Source organism: Atractosteus spatula, chromosome 18 (genome assembly GCF_055471065.1).
Source record: "Atractosteus spatula isolate fAtrSpa1 chromosome 18, fAtrSpa1.hap1, whole genome shotgun sequence".
Taxonomy (NCBI): domain Eukaryota; kingdom Metazoa; phylum Chordata; class Actinopteri; order Semionotiformes; family Lepisosteidae; genus Atractosteus; species Atractosteus spatula.
Genome location: NC_142723.1, coordinates 1147436 through 1161348, shown reverse-complemented (window position 1 = coordinate 1161348; position 13913 = coordinate 1147436). Strand labels below are relative to the sequence as shown.

At 48.7% G+C, this 13913-nt stretch overlaps 1 protein-coding gene across 1 annotated transcript; it reads left to right on the top strand.

Annotated features, from left to right (window-relative positions):
- Positions 1 to 2424: 2424 nt before the first annotated feature.
- On the top strand, positions 2425 to 11639 carry kdelr2b (KDEL endoplasmic reticulum protein retention receptor 2b). Its single transcript, XM_088936488.1, has 5 exons — positions 2425 to 2729; positions 6030 to 6130; positions 6774 to 6932; positions 7585 to 7837; positions 8310 to 11639. The coding sequence occupies exons 1-5, from the start codon at positions 2639 to 2641 to the stop codon at positions 8342 to 8344; spliced, it is 639 nt and encodes a 212-aa protein (XP_088792614.1). The 5' UTR covers positions 2425 to 2638; the 3' UTR covers positions 8345 to 11639.
- Positions 11640 to 13913: the final 2274 nt, after the last annotated feature.

Sequence of the window (13913 nt, the reverse complement as noted above, 5' to 3'; positions counted from 1 at the left end):
CAGCTGTATAAATGGGTACAAATTGATATAGGAGTGTAGGTAAAAAAAAACTGACAATAATTAGGTCTTGGGGCCATGAATGGACCATGTTGCAAACACTGGAAAGACTAAAAGAGCACTTGTAACCTACTGTCTCTGTGAGGTGCAGTGCTAGGGCTCCCATCACGCTTGTAGAGTTTTTAGAGTTTTATCTCTGACTTGCACTATTTGCTCTGTGCTTCAGTATCGGAATGCATTGCAGGAAACGCATCCTTTATTCAGCAAACCCCAAACATTCAGCCCCTAGATGCATCAAGGGAGAGATGAATTTAAAAATGACTTTTAGACACAATATTGGATAAAACGCTTAGAAAATGGATAGACGTCATTGAAATAAATCTTTAAATTTTGTGTGTTTTGGACGCACTGTCTCTAGTGTGATTCGTACTTTCCGTTAAACAGACTGTTTCATTCTTAATAAAGCAATAAGTTTTGACATGGCGCTCCAACATCCTTGACAGATGTTGCTAGGCGCTGCTCGGGTTCAGGATACACATCCGGTTGCATTGGGTGTGCTCAGCTGACTCACAGCCGCAGGCCCCGCCCCCACGCCGGCCCCTGGACGTGGCGATTGGACAGAAGGGGTGGTGATGGTGTGGTTGCGTCATCAACAATTTAAAGGCATATCTGGGCAGTATGGTGGTGTGCGCCGAGAAAAAAAGGCTCAACGGGACAGTATAGAGTGTCTTATGAATGAGAGCCCCTCTGTGTAGTTATTTTTGTAAAAGTAAATACAATATAACTCTAGCACTATAAATACGAAAAGGTCAACTATAATCACTGCACTCAATCACTTTAATGGGTTGATGTTCATAAAACTTTTTTCGAAACAATGCAATGTATTGGCAAAGCAACAAGTCTTCTATGCAAACTTTCATTTTGCTGTGAAAGAGCAGGACTGAAATCAACGCGCGACCTTGTGCATCAAAGAAAGTGCCGTCAGTCCTGCTGAGTGTTGATCTGGGCACTCCGGACCATTGCATTGATCACAGGGGTTGGGGGGTGAGAAGTTCGCCTTTGTCCTTGGGGGGGGGGGGTCCCCAAGAAGGACTTCTGAGCACGTTTAGAAAAACAAACTCTTCTCATTGTGAAAGAGTCCTAGAAGCATTTTTAAAAACTTTTGTTTTTATTTAATCAACAAGAGAAAATACAATACAAACAAGTGTACACATAGCATATCAATAACACCGTCAGGGGTACGTATTGCAATACAAATTCACATTCTGAAAAAAGTTTGAACAGAGTAAATTTTCACTTTGTGTATATAATAACGTGCCAGTATAACAATTAAGCAAATTACACAAGATATTTTAGTAATTTATCCAATGGGATTGAAGTTTCACATGGCGTCTATTTCTATATGATATATCATAAAAAATAATATCAATATACTTTTTTAAAATAAATGTGCAGATCAATCCGGAAGGTTCTTTTACAGCAGGACAAAATAAATGTTGAATGGTTTCTGTGCTACTTCACGCAGTCATCTCTATCGGTTTTCAATCTCCGCACTGTCCAGAACACGTCACGGTGTTCTCCATGCTGAAGAGACACAGGAGCCCTCTTCGGGGGTGAGGAAGAGAGGAAAGTCGCAGCAGGAAAGTAGACTGACCTGTCCCATGGTAAAAACTTTCTGGACTGAGCTGCAGACTTATATTTAAAAAGGAGACCAATACTGATATTTGTTTTGAAGAAAACGATGTTAAGTTTCAGCCCCATCGAAAACAACACTAAAATACCATTCGTCATAAATGTAATTATTACAATGGCACGTTATCATATACACAACGTCAAGTGGTCTGCGAAGAATCCTACGTTTGGGCATTTTAAAACGGATGTAAAGGAATATGTACAGACTATTTCAAAATGTAAAAAAATATGAAAGCGGAGCGGACGTCATCTTTATTTAACTTGTTGAAACTTTTTTTTTGTCATAATGTGAATTGATCTTGGACTATGGACCCCTGACGATGTTTTGCTCTTGAAATGTTATATGTACTCCTGCTGGTAATGTTTGTTGTTGTTTATACGCCCGGGACCTGTGCAATACATTTATATTTATATTTATATTGTGCAATACGACTTTTTTGTGTGCTGTTCTGTTCTGGTCTGCTCGTTGTGTGTTCTGGACTGTGAGCATCTCTTCTTAGTGCAGTCCTCACTGTACTGATTGTATTGCATTGTATTGTATTATTATTATTGTATCATTCGTTACACTGTGGCTGTGTTAAGCTGCTGTTGCACTGCACTTTCCCTCACGGGGTTATTAAAGTATCTATCTTATGCACGAACACAGAGAGAAGAGGAGAGCCCCCACACGCACTGACGCCGCCGGCTCCTCCCCTTTAACAGGCGTGCTCGGCGGAGCTGGCGGTTTCCGCCGCTGTCCCAGCCTGCTTTGAGAGTTCGTATATTTGGCCACGTCCCCAGGCCACGTCGCTCCTCGCTCGCCATTTTTCTCGCACTCCGGCTCGCTGGGAAGGCAGCGGGGCTCTGACAAGCGCTTCGGCACAGGCTGAGAGACGCCCTCCACGCACCCATCCACTCCCGCTCCCGACTGACCGCGCCGGCCGCCGCGTCCGCCACACCGCGATCCACCATGAACGTGTTCAGGCTCACCGGGGACCTGTCTCACTTGGCCGCCATCATCATCCTGCTGCTCAAGATATGGAAAACCAGGTCTTGCGCCGGTAGGTCCGGGTGCCTCTTTCCTGCCCCCGTTCACCTACAGCCCCACACCGACGCATGCAGGTGCTCGGAACCGCGGACCGTCTTGCGTTTTCGGGTTCGGGGTCCGAAGTCCATCGGGTTTTTTCCCCGAGTTTCATTTTTTTTTGTGCGTGTGTGTGCACACTGAATGATCTCTTTTTTTTGTGGTGGGGGGGGGGGAGGGTTAAGTTTCTTTTTTATTTGTGTGTGTGTGCATGGTAACTCCGTGATCGCAGACGAGTAAAACAGCACAGTCGCCTTTGCAGGAATGAAGGTTTGAGTGTTGGGGATGTAGCCCCCCAGTCGTCTGTGGCTGTTGAAGGAGCGGGTCTGATCTGCCTGCGCTGATCCCACTCGCTTTGCTCGTATTCGGTGGTGCTTCTGACGTTTTGCAAAACTTCAGCGGCAGTTAGTGTCTGAACGTTTAATGAAGCGTCTCTTTTTTTTCTTTCTTTCTTTCTTTCTTTTTAAATGGGCGTGCAGGCATGTTGTGAGTCTCTCTGTAAACGGCAGCTTGAGAGCCGATCTGTGGCGAGGTCAGTTCGAGAGTCGCCAGACTTGTTTTGAAATGTGTGCGTGTGATCCTTGCGGTACTGAAACTCAACGAGAGAGCAGACCGTTCCCCTGACTTCATTCATTCCGCTCGCTGCGGTTTGTTGTTGTCTTTTTGCACGACCAGCAACGTGTAAATCCACAGGAATGCTCTGAAGATGTGCCCTGGTCTTTGCAAAGTCGGGAGGGGATACGTGACCCCCTAGATGCCAAATACCCGAACTTTCTTGAAACGCCAAGTTTCTGGAGCTGAGCTTCCAGATCACCGACTTCACTCCGGTCGGCAGGAGTCTCATCTCGGGAAGAGCCGGGCGAGGGCAGGGAGGAGGAGGTCTCCATCCTGCAATCCCCCAAGTGGGCTCCGCGGGAGAGGACGCGTTTAATTCAGGCTTTGGGTGTCCCCGGAGTTTATCCTCTTTCCTAAAGTCGTGGGGCCAAGTTCGGCGCTCGATTGCCTGGCCTGGGGTCTGACGTGGCAGCCCGCTGGAAAAAGCCTGAGCTCTTGAGAGGAGAGGGAGGCTGGGACGTGTAGTGTAAAGTCTAGCTATGTAAAACTCGTCAGGATGATAACCATCCCCGAGTTGCCCATTAGCAGTCCATAGCGAGAAATTAAGTGCTTTGAAACGTTTGGTCTTTTTTTGGTGGGGGTATAGTGTCTGGAATGATTCCCAAGCTGTTGAAAGTAGAATAGACAGGTTTTTTTTGGGGTGGCTTGCGTTTAGCAACCTAAAAAAACAAAGAGAAGATAACATCAGCTGGTGCTAAGTGCATCCCGGTTGTGCGTGTTCTGCTGCGAGATACACGTCGTCCTGTTATCCGAGTTCCACGTGGCTGTTAGACGTGTGAGGGGCTTGTCGTCATTCCTTCGCGGAGAGCCCTGATCTTAATGTCCGCAGTCAGGAAGGCACTCCTCATGTGCGTTTGCCAAACGCCTGCTGTGAAAATAACGGGGTTTTTAATGCTCAGAGCTGAGGTTTTTGAATATTTTGTGTTGTTTAGTGTGCAGTTGGAGTCCTTAGGAACTCCACAAGTGAGCACCACCGCGCCTTCGAGTGTGGATAGAAGCCAGGGTGCTCGTCAGGGGGTTCACCTCACCGTGCTTCGTCTTTGCAAGTGACAGGAGGATCTGCGTGATGAGGATGCTGTAACCTGCTGTGCTGTTGTGCTGGTCGTTCCCCACACTTCAGCAGTTTCGATCTCGTCTCTCTAACCTGCTCTGTTTGTGGAGAGGAGAGTCTCCGTGCTGCCGCTCATAACCTTCGGATTCCAGCCTTCCATTGCAGTGTTTCTTCCCATCCGGCTTCTGAGAGGGAAGCTTCTCCCTCCCCGTCTCGCTGACGGGCTGTCCGGCGAGGAGGCGGAGAGTCTGGGAGTCCCTGTGTTGCCGTGTACCCCAGGGGGAAGAGTCCTGACTAGTCCGGGGGCGTGTTGCCGCCTGTCTGCCTGTCTCTGGAAGGGAGCGGAGGGGCCAGGGAAGATGGGGCAGTGCTGTCGGGGCTGTGTGGGGCTGTTCCCCTGGTTTCACTCTGGGGACACAGCGCCCGGGACCAGTCGTTTGCGCAGACCCTTAGCGTGGGGCCCCAGTCGGGTTTTGGGGCTTCGGTTTGTGGGCGCTGTTGTGTCGCCCGTTTAGAGGAAGGGTAGCCCAGGACAGGCCTTGACTGTAAAAACTACTCGAGCTGCTGTGGGGCCCCTTTTTGTCTCCGGATCACATGCTTCGCTTTTCTGCGGTTTTTGCTGCTGTGATTTCAACTGACTCCTAATTTCCAGGTGGTTAGGGAGCACACAGGGATCACTCTGTACAGGGCTGAGACCCAGGCCTGTTTTTTGTTTTCTGAAAGTGTTTTCACCCAGTATCTTATCCGCTTCCCTGTGAAATTTCGTGGGAACTTAAGTTCTGTTCAGTTTTTGCCATCCTGCATCAGCACTGAGAGGTAAGTTCTTGTTTTCAGCCTATTTGCCTTGATTTGAGTATGTTTGCATAGAGAGACGTGATGTTTTAAACATTTTGAAACGGATTGCTTTTCTGCTCCGTCTGCGCAAGAGCCTGCAGTCTCTGAAACCTGTAAGGATTCAGTGAGAGTAGGAGCCGGCTGTCTCCTCGGCTTCGCGATTGATTGGCCGACTCCTGCTGTAGTCTGCTCTAAAGGAACTGCCGTGCATCTCACTCCTGTGAGCGTCATCTCTCTGTCAGGTCACAGGCTAGCCAGTTGTACCCTCAAAGCTTAGCCCAGCATCATCTTAGTGATTTTCCGTATTGACCCTGTATATTGACCCTGATGGTTTGGTGAACAGAACCCCTGCAAGCAAAATTCCGTTGTTTTTCTCTGGGGAAGCCGAAGGTAAATTTCCTTATAGGTCTCTGCGATCTGCAGGTTTTCTTTGGGTCATTGATGCACTCGGCAACATTTTCGTGAACAGAAGTGTTCAGATGACTGCGTCAGCACACATGGACTCCCATTGTGGCCTGGGAGTCTAAAGATGTAAATCCTTCATTTAACCATGTCTGTGGTAGGACCAGTTTAGTCCACTCCGTCCACAAAAGCACACCTCTGTTATTAATCTCGAGTCTTCAGATGCCCTGTAACCAGCTGTAGGCGTCGGTCTAAACAGATGAGCTCCGTTAGAGGTTTGTGCGGCAAAGTTTCCTTCCACCTCTGTGCATCTAACCTCCCAACGCAGGAGGAGAGACAGCGGCTGTAATCTATTGTGTTCCCTCTTTCCTGCAGGCATATCGGGGAAGAGTCAGATCCTCTTCGCACTGGTTTTCACCACTCGGTATCTGGATCTCTTTACGTCCTTCATCTCCCTGTACAACACCAGCATGAAGGTGAGCGCTCATCGCCCTCCGCTGCCTCCCGCCTCGGACTGCAGCGCCAGCCAGCCAGCCAGCCCTCGGCCCTGCACCCAGACCGCTTCCTCTAGGACCCTGTCGCAGGCACTTTGCAGAAGCAGGGGCCTTGATTTGCAAGCCCTGTGTAGTAGCGGCCATCAGTGAAGATGCACAGTGGTCCAGGTTGTCTGCGGCAGGGGCTCCCAGTCCTGGTGGTGTGTGTTCCAGCTGGGCTCTGTCACTCAGCTGGACCCTTGATTGAATACACAGTAGGGGACTGGTTTTCAGCTCTCAAACGTGCTGGAGTCCACCTTTTAACTATTTCATTTCATAAGTAATGAAATAGTCTCTTTTGATGATAAAGAGATGTGCAAGCGTCTTGTCGGGCAACTTGTTGATCCAGTTAAGGGTTCAAGTATGTAATGAAGTTTGGCTGATCTGAAAGCCACCAGGATTGGGGTCCCCTGGTGATGTGTGGTGAGTGTGTTTAAAGCAGATAGACGATACCTTGGTGTGGCTGGTGTGCTCCCTCTCCGTGCGGCTGGCCGGGCTGATTTTGAAGTCCAGTATGGAAGACCGCATGGCAGTAACCTGCTGCAAACCCGGCTGATGGCCCTCTGTCTGTCTGCCTGCCTTTCAGGTCATCTACATCGGCTGTGCGTACGCCACGGTCTACCTGATCTACGTCAAGTTCAAGGCCACCTATGATGGGAACCACGACACCTTCCGGGTGGAGTTCCTGGTGGTGCCGGTGGGGGGGCTGTCCTTCTTGGTCAACCACGACTTCTCTCCCCTGGAGGTGAGCCGGGGGGTGGCGGCCGGTGCTGCGAGGTTGTGTTCGAGCAGCCTTGTGCTCCGCTTGTCAGTCGTCATTCTGCTGTGGGCGTGTGGGGGCGGCCGAGTTGAGTGTGGTGGCCTTTAGGGGGTTCGAGTCCCTGCTGCTGATGCTGCTGTTGGACCCCTGAGAGGCACTTTGCTAGCTGTGTGGGCGGGGAGCTGGGCTGGTGTTCTCTTGGCACTATGGATGAGCCAGGTGAGCTGCTGTGGCTCCAGTGTGGAATTTACCATGACCTTTTTTTAACGCAGCATAATAAGAACGTGAAGCTGATCTCCAAGCGTGCCCCGTGTGGAGGTTTTTCAGAGGCCTGGCAGGGCTACACTGGGTTGAGCATTGCCGGGGGTGTGGCTGGGGGTTGCATCTCGGTCAGCTGCCCTGATGTGACCTCCAGTGGGGGACAGGTTTCTCTTAATTTCAGGCAGTCTTAATGTCTCTTCCTGCAGTGTCCCTAAACCTGAAAGGCACATGCTGCTCTACTATTTTGTTGCGTTTGCCTTTTCAAGTTAGGGCACGAACGCCGACACTTTGTCTGGCCCTCCTCCTTTTGTGTAGTTGCTCAGGCCTGGTCTCACCCGGCTCCTAACTGTCACTGCCACCCCCCCCCCCCCCGCAGATCCTGTGGACCTTCTCCATCTACCTGGAGTCGGTGGCCATCCTGCCGCAGCTCTTCATGATCAGCAAGACGGGCGAGGCCGAGACCATCACCACGCACTACCTGTTCTTCCTGGGCCTGTACCGCGCCCTCTACCTCATCAACTGGATCTGGCGCTTCTACTTCGAGGGCTTCTTCGACATGATCGCCATCGTGGCCGGCGTGGTGCAGACCATCCTCTACTGCGACTTCTTCTACCTTTACGTCACAAAAGGTGAGTGGGGGTTTCGTAGCCCCGGCAGGCTTATCTCCTGTTTTGTGGAGTCAGAGAGTTTTCTTACAATCTTGGACACGTTGCAATAACAGACCTTTACCACCAAATCCAAAGTCCTTCCATGTAAGTGTTAGTGTCCCACACAGGTGTTGGATGGGCTGTGTTTAAACAAAGTGTGGCGTGGGCTGCTGATTGACAAGTGATCAGATATTAAGGTGCTGTTTAAGGGACAAATTGCACACTCTGTAGACGCTGAAGGCATATTGATGAAATTCTGTTCCAGCTCCTGCGCTGTAGTTTTCCTGCATGCGAAGCCTCATGGGTATGAACCTTCAGAGTGTGGCTGAGGAGATAGACCTGTTGGGGCTAAAAACCAAGCGAGCCAGATGTTCGCAGTGTCGTGCTCCAGCCCGGACTCGTCTGCACCAGTGACAGTGTTGAAGTAACTGTGTCTTTGTTTCCCCTCCCCTAGTGCTGAAAGGGAAGAAGCTGAGCCTGCCGGCCTAATTGCCAAAGACCAACAGCCGCGTCTGTCCGCCGTATCGCAGGGGCAGAAGCCATCTTTGCCACAAGCTAGCGTAAGATGCCTGAGACAGAGAGCGAAAGGGAAACACTACTGTTTTTTGTATCTCGAGTTTTCCCGTCAACAGCTCCAGAACAAGATGGAGACACGCCCCCCTCCCCCTCCCCCTCCTCCTCCTCCCTTCCCTGGTCTTCACAGCCTTCGGATTTCTGTTTTACGCATCTTGCCTTACCTTTTTTATTACTATGTATAAAGGAAAAAAAAAGTTTTCTACATATGTAATGTACTCTTCCTGATCGAAACGCATTTCAATGGAAAAAATTTAATGAAATAGTTGAGAGGACATTCTTAACGACCTTATGATAAATATCTTAAAATCGGTTTGGATCAGAATAAAGTGCAGATTTGTTTCCTAATTGGTGGAAAAAATAGTTTCAGTTCTCCAATCGCCCCCTTCCTGTACTATTTATTTGTAAATGACCAGTACTGAACGGCTTCTCTTTGAAACTCGTATTTCCCTGTAGTGTTCACAAACAAGTCATACTGATGTACACTGAGGGGTAGGTGGCTTGACCCAGCTGGCCCCCAGATAAGGCTGCAACAGTTTTCTCTTTGAATCCTCTTTTTTCCCTCTTTTCCGAGCGACGAAGGAAGCCCCTCCTGCTCCCTCAGATCCAAGGAGAGACGGGTCTGGGCTTGGAGGGTCCGGTGGGCTCTGTGAATACAGGTTTCCAAAGCTTCCAGCTCAGCGAACTCGGAACGGAAGTTCTGCGGACGGGTTCCCCAAGGGTGCAGATTTCCGCATCGGTTTTAGAATTTTGTACCCACTCTGATGAGTAGATACCCCAACCACTTTCCCCTCCACACACGCGCGTTCGGTTTTTCGGTTTCGGCCTCTGCGGTAGTGTACTGTTTGTTTAATTGGTGCTACTCTCGGCTCGGAAGCTCCAGTCTTTGCCGTTTCTTCCTCTGCAGTCTTAACTCCGCAATTAGGGATCTGCACAGTGAGTTCTTTCTGCTGCGTTGCTGAATGTGATTTTTGCGATTCAATCCAACGTCATGCCCTTTTGGCGTCGATGCGCTGTTGCTGTGCGAGAGGGCGGCTGTGATTTCGACTGGTCCTCACCGCGTGAGATGAATCGCACCCGGTGCGTGGTTCTCGGACTTCTCAGCGAATGTAGTTTGGGAATGGACTGGGTGAGGTATTTGTCTCTTGGCTTCAAAAAACACTTCTCCCAATTTTTCTGTTCTTGCCTCTGGGGGGGTTTCGCAGTTCGAGGGTGTGCTGGGGGGTTTACTGGGGACCAGACCTTTTCTTGCACCCTCCTTTTCCACGAGCTTTCTCTCTGCTGCTCTTGGACAGCTGTGCCTGTGCTGTCCCCTCGCTCAGAGGTGTGGCTGGTGGCAGGCAGTGTCCCTCCGGCTTGCTGACCGGTGTGGGGGCTCTCCCCGCCTTGGGGCGATTCTCCCTGGAGTGTCTGATGGCCACTAATGGAAACGAACCTGATGCGCCAGGCATTTTTCATGATCCACGTTTTTGGTTCAGTTAGTCTGGAAGTCTTCTCGTGTGAAATGGCGACCTGTCGTTTCTGTTCAGGTGCAGCCAAAGTCCCCTCTCTAGCCCCACCAGCTCTGGGGCTCGGAGAGCCCTACTTGACCTCTGTTTTTTTTTTTTACCGCTGGTGAGTTCCTAGAGCTTTGACCACTCTCCCTCTGCTGCTTTCACCCTTCTGCTCTCCCTCTTTGGATCCCCCAGGTCAGTGTTGCGCTAAGCGGTATTAAAAAGGGGAGCAGGTTCCTTCAGACCCCTCCTTCTCCTGCGGGTCTTGGAGCCCTGCACCCATCAATCGAAGAGAGAGGTCACCTACCCTGAAACGACGGCTCTACCGAAACGCAGCATTCTAAGTAAATTGCCTTACTGCCATACAAAGATTTCATGCTGTAGATAGCTTCATTCGGTTAATCATCATATCCTACCTATGTTTGAATATGTAAGAGCACCCGGTTCTGTCAAGAGTAGGCACGAGCATCGCCCAGGTCTCGTGCCAGAATATGGAGGAGTGGGGAGGCGCGGGAGTTGAGGCCTTGTCTGTACAGCATGTTGGTGCCTGGAGACACTTCTGCAAGGTTGTGTTGTGTAGATGCTCCCCTGAAAGTCTGGAACACTTCTTCCATCTGTAGTGTCTCGTGAGGTGGGGATATCGGGAGCTGTGCTGTCCCGATGCTGCCGCGGCATTCCTTTGGCGCTGAAGCCCCGCGGTTCTGGCTGCGCAGATGGTGTTCCAGGTTCGCCTGCGATCGGCCCACTCTCTCATTTTCCTTGGTGTTGCCGGCAACGTCCCCTTAACGTCCCTGCTTAAGATCATCACGCCGACAGAGGTTTAACTTTCTTGATTTCAAGGGCCGGCTTGCCCACCGTCTCGGAAGCACGCGATGACAAAGGTCGGCCATGCCCCCCCCCCCCCCCTCGTTGACCTGCTCGGATTCCAGCTGTGTGCCTCGGCTGCTGCCTCCGGGGTCTGTCCCCGAGGGACCGCTTTCGATTAGAAGCATGACGAACGCACTTGAGTGGGAGATGCTGAAGGCGGCTTGATTAGGTGGGTTAAAGGACAGGCTGTCCGGGTATGATGGTGGATTAATTTGTTGGACAGATGAATTGCACGGAGAAGCAGTGGGAATAAGCCGTCTCCCTTCTCTTTCAAGTTAAGGCAGATTGCTTAGTGACCCTGGTGTGTGTGTGTGTGCGCGGTGTGTTGTGGCGTGGGGGGCCTCCTCTGCTTGTCCCCCGTGTCGAGAGTGGCCCTTGCTCCAGCCGTGCGTCCCCTGAGGAAGGCTGGACAGTGTGCGGCGGAAAGCATTAACCCTTTGTGTCCCGGAACGCTGGCTGTGACCGCAGAATTTGGCCCCCGGCATCAGTACGTTTTCAGTCTGTAAAAACACCGTTGCAGTAATTAGCTGAACATGCTTTCATGGAAGTGGAAAAACTACAGCAATGCCCTTAGGTTTTGCCTACTTGATGTGCAAGTTGTTGAACTCCTATTTTTTTTTTAATCTTAGAGAAGTGTGACGCTCTGGGCATTGTTGTGCTGTATAGGGGAATATCGTGGTTTTGTTATCAGTAGTTATTTTTATTTCCTTAGACTCGGCAGCATTTGGCTCCTTCTCATTCAAGTCATTCCTGTAGTTTTTTTTAATTTTAATTTCCTTTTTTTTTTAACTGAGCTGTTGCATGATGTTTAAACCCTGTGATATCATCCCCAATAAAGATTTTATGGGAAATCCTTTTTTCCAGTCTTCTTTTGTTCCTCCCTCCCTCCCTCCACCATGGCTTTTCCCAGTGCAGGAGGAGTGAGGAGACCGGGACCCAGAGACGAGGGACTTTCGGGGAGTAATACTAACATAATTGTGTAACACTGAAAATGTTCAGTTGTGCGTTTCTGAAAAATGTAGATTTCACAAGTGCAGGCTGATTATTTGGGACATTCTGAATCATCATAAACTGTTTTTTTTTTCCCCTGCTTCGTCTTGTCATATTTTTGTTTGGTTTTGTGTGTCTCTTATTTACTTACAAACATCCTGTGTGTCCTGATGTGCAGGGGATAAGGGTGGTGGGAATTCTTCTAAGTGGACAGAGGCTTCAGCTGCTGTAATCTCATCAACTCTGTATAACCAAGGTTTGCCAACTCCAGACCTCAGTGTCTAGATGTGACTAAAGTCCATGACGAAAGGAAAAATCAGTCTGGTTCAACCTGGGATTGATCCCATTAACACATTTCTTAGGTTTATAACTTGAGACCTTGGAACACCTCCTGGATTCCAGCTCTGAGGATGGCAACTGTGGGAGCCCCCTATCTGTAAATACACCTCATAGGCTGACCATAAACTGCTGTGGTTGCAAACCAAAAACTTCAAATCCTCTGGCCCTCTGAGTGAGCTTCTGTACTTTGTAGGTGTGACCTCATTCTTGTGAACTTTACCCCGTTGGATCTGATTGCCTCTCATTCTTTCTCTGTAGGCAAACAGTGGGTGTGGTTAATCTAAAGGTGAGAAGCTGATGTTGATTTCTGCGATTTGAAAATGTTTGCTGATCTGTGTGCAATGAAATGGAAGGGAGGTGAGGATTAATCTTTCCTCACCTCCCTTCCATTTCAGGTTTCAGGAAGGTAAACAGTATTAAATGTGCATCTTACAGGGAAAATGCCTGTCTCACAGAACCTGTCTTCTTCAAGTGGGCTGCTTGGTGATACTCACAAGAAGCAGTTTGTGTCAAATAGGGAATTTAACAAAAAACATTTTCGAATTTGGTAACCACAGGTATCTTGTAACGATTCAAGTCCTCTCTGTGAAAGATACAGTCCTCTGTATAATTATAAAAATAACTGCTTAGGGTTCACCTTTTGTAGTGCTGACCCCAGCATTGTTAGAAGTGATGTCATGTTTGCTATTAATTAGCTGTTGACTTGGTCTCTGTTCTCCACACTAAGATAATTCCTTCAAGCTCGGCAACATGGATTCAAGGTTAAAGGTGCAAATCAAGAGGAGATGCATTATAACTCAGTACATGGTGCACTCATCGATGCCGACGTGTAGAGTCTTGAGAGAACTGTTGGGCCAGACATCGAGAGAGCTGCCTGGTTTTTGTTTGAGAAATGAACTAGTAACAAACACGATTCAGCCTTGGAGGGTTCTGGCCCGACGTGAATATGTAACCTGACGGCAGTCGAACAGAGATTCGGAGGTGCAGTTCAGCCCTGGTGCTCGAAAGGTTGAAAGTATGTATGTCTGCAGTCTACTGATGAAACCGAAATAAACTTGTAATTTGAGAAGCACTTACATGCTGTTGTTTTCCACTGCAAAATGCCTTTGTGCCTTAAGGATATCTGCATACCAAATAAAAAAAAAAACAGCCAGAAATCAGGTCCTTAGGAATAGCTCCAGGGAGCCAGTTCCCTGGGGAAAAAAAAGTTAAAGCCTTTAAAAGTTCAAATGTCTGAGTTTTCAACGTTGCAAAGCTAGGCTAGTTTCCACACTTATCCAACTTATTCTACAGATGACCTTCAACCCAATAGAAGGTGGCGCTGTTACTTTTAAAAATGTTTGCAATGTGCTGTTTGTGGAGCTTTTTTACATTGCAGTTATTCGGATAAACCACAATATGAAGTAGGCAATGAAACAAACGGTAATTGTGAATTTAAAGAGCGCAGTTAAAAACAGACGACCCTCACCAGGTCATCGACAGAAAAAAATATATTTACCATGAACCATAGTTTCTCACATGATTTCCTTGATTCTCATCACAGTTAAATGCAAATGAGCACCATGCAAGACAAATGCAAAATTGGACAAAACGATTGTCAGTCAGCGAATGTAGTCTAACTAACGCAATGTACATACAATACATTCAGACAACGGTGTGCTAATTTAACAAGTGGAGGTTTACGTTATGGCATCCGAACTTACACAACATCGCTGTTTTATATCAACCTGTTTTTTTTTCTTTCATGTCAGCTCAGGATGATTTATTATAAAGATACTGTACATATGATTTATGTC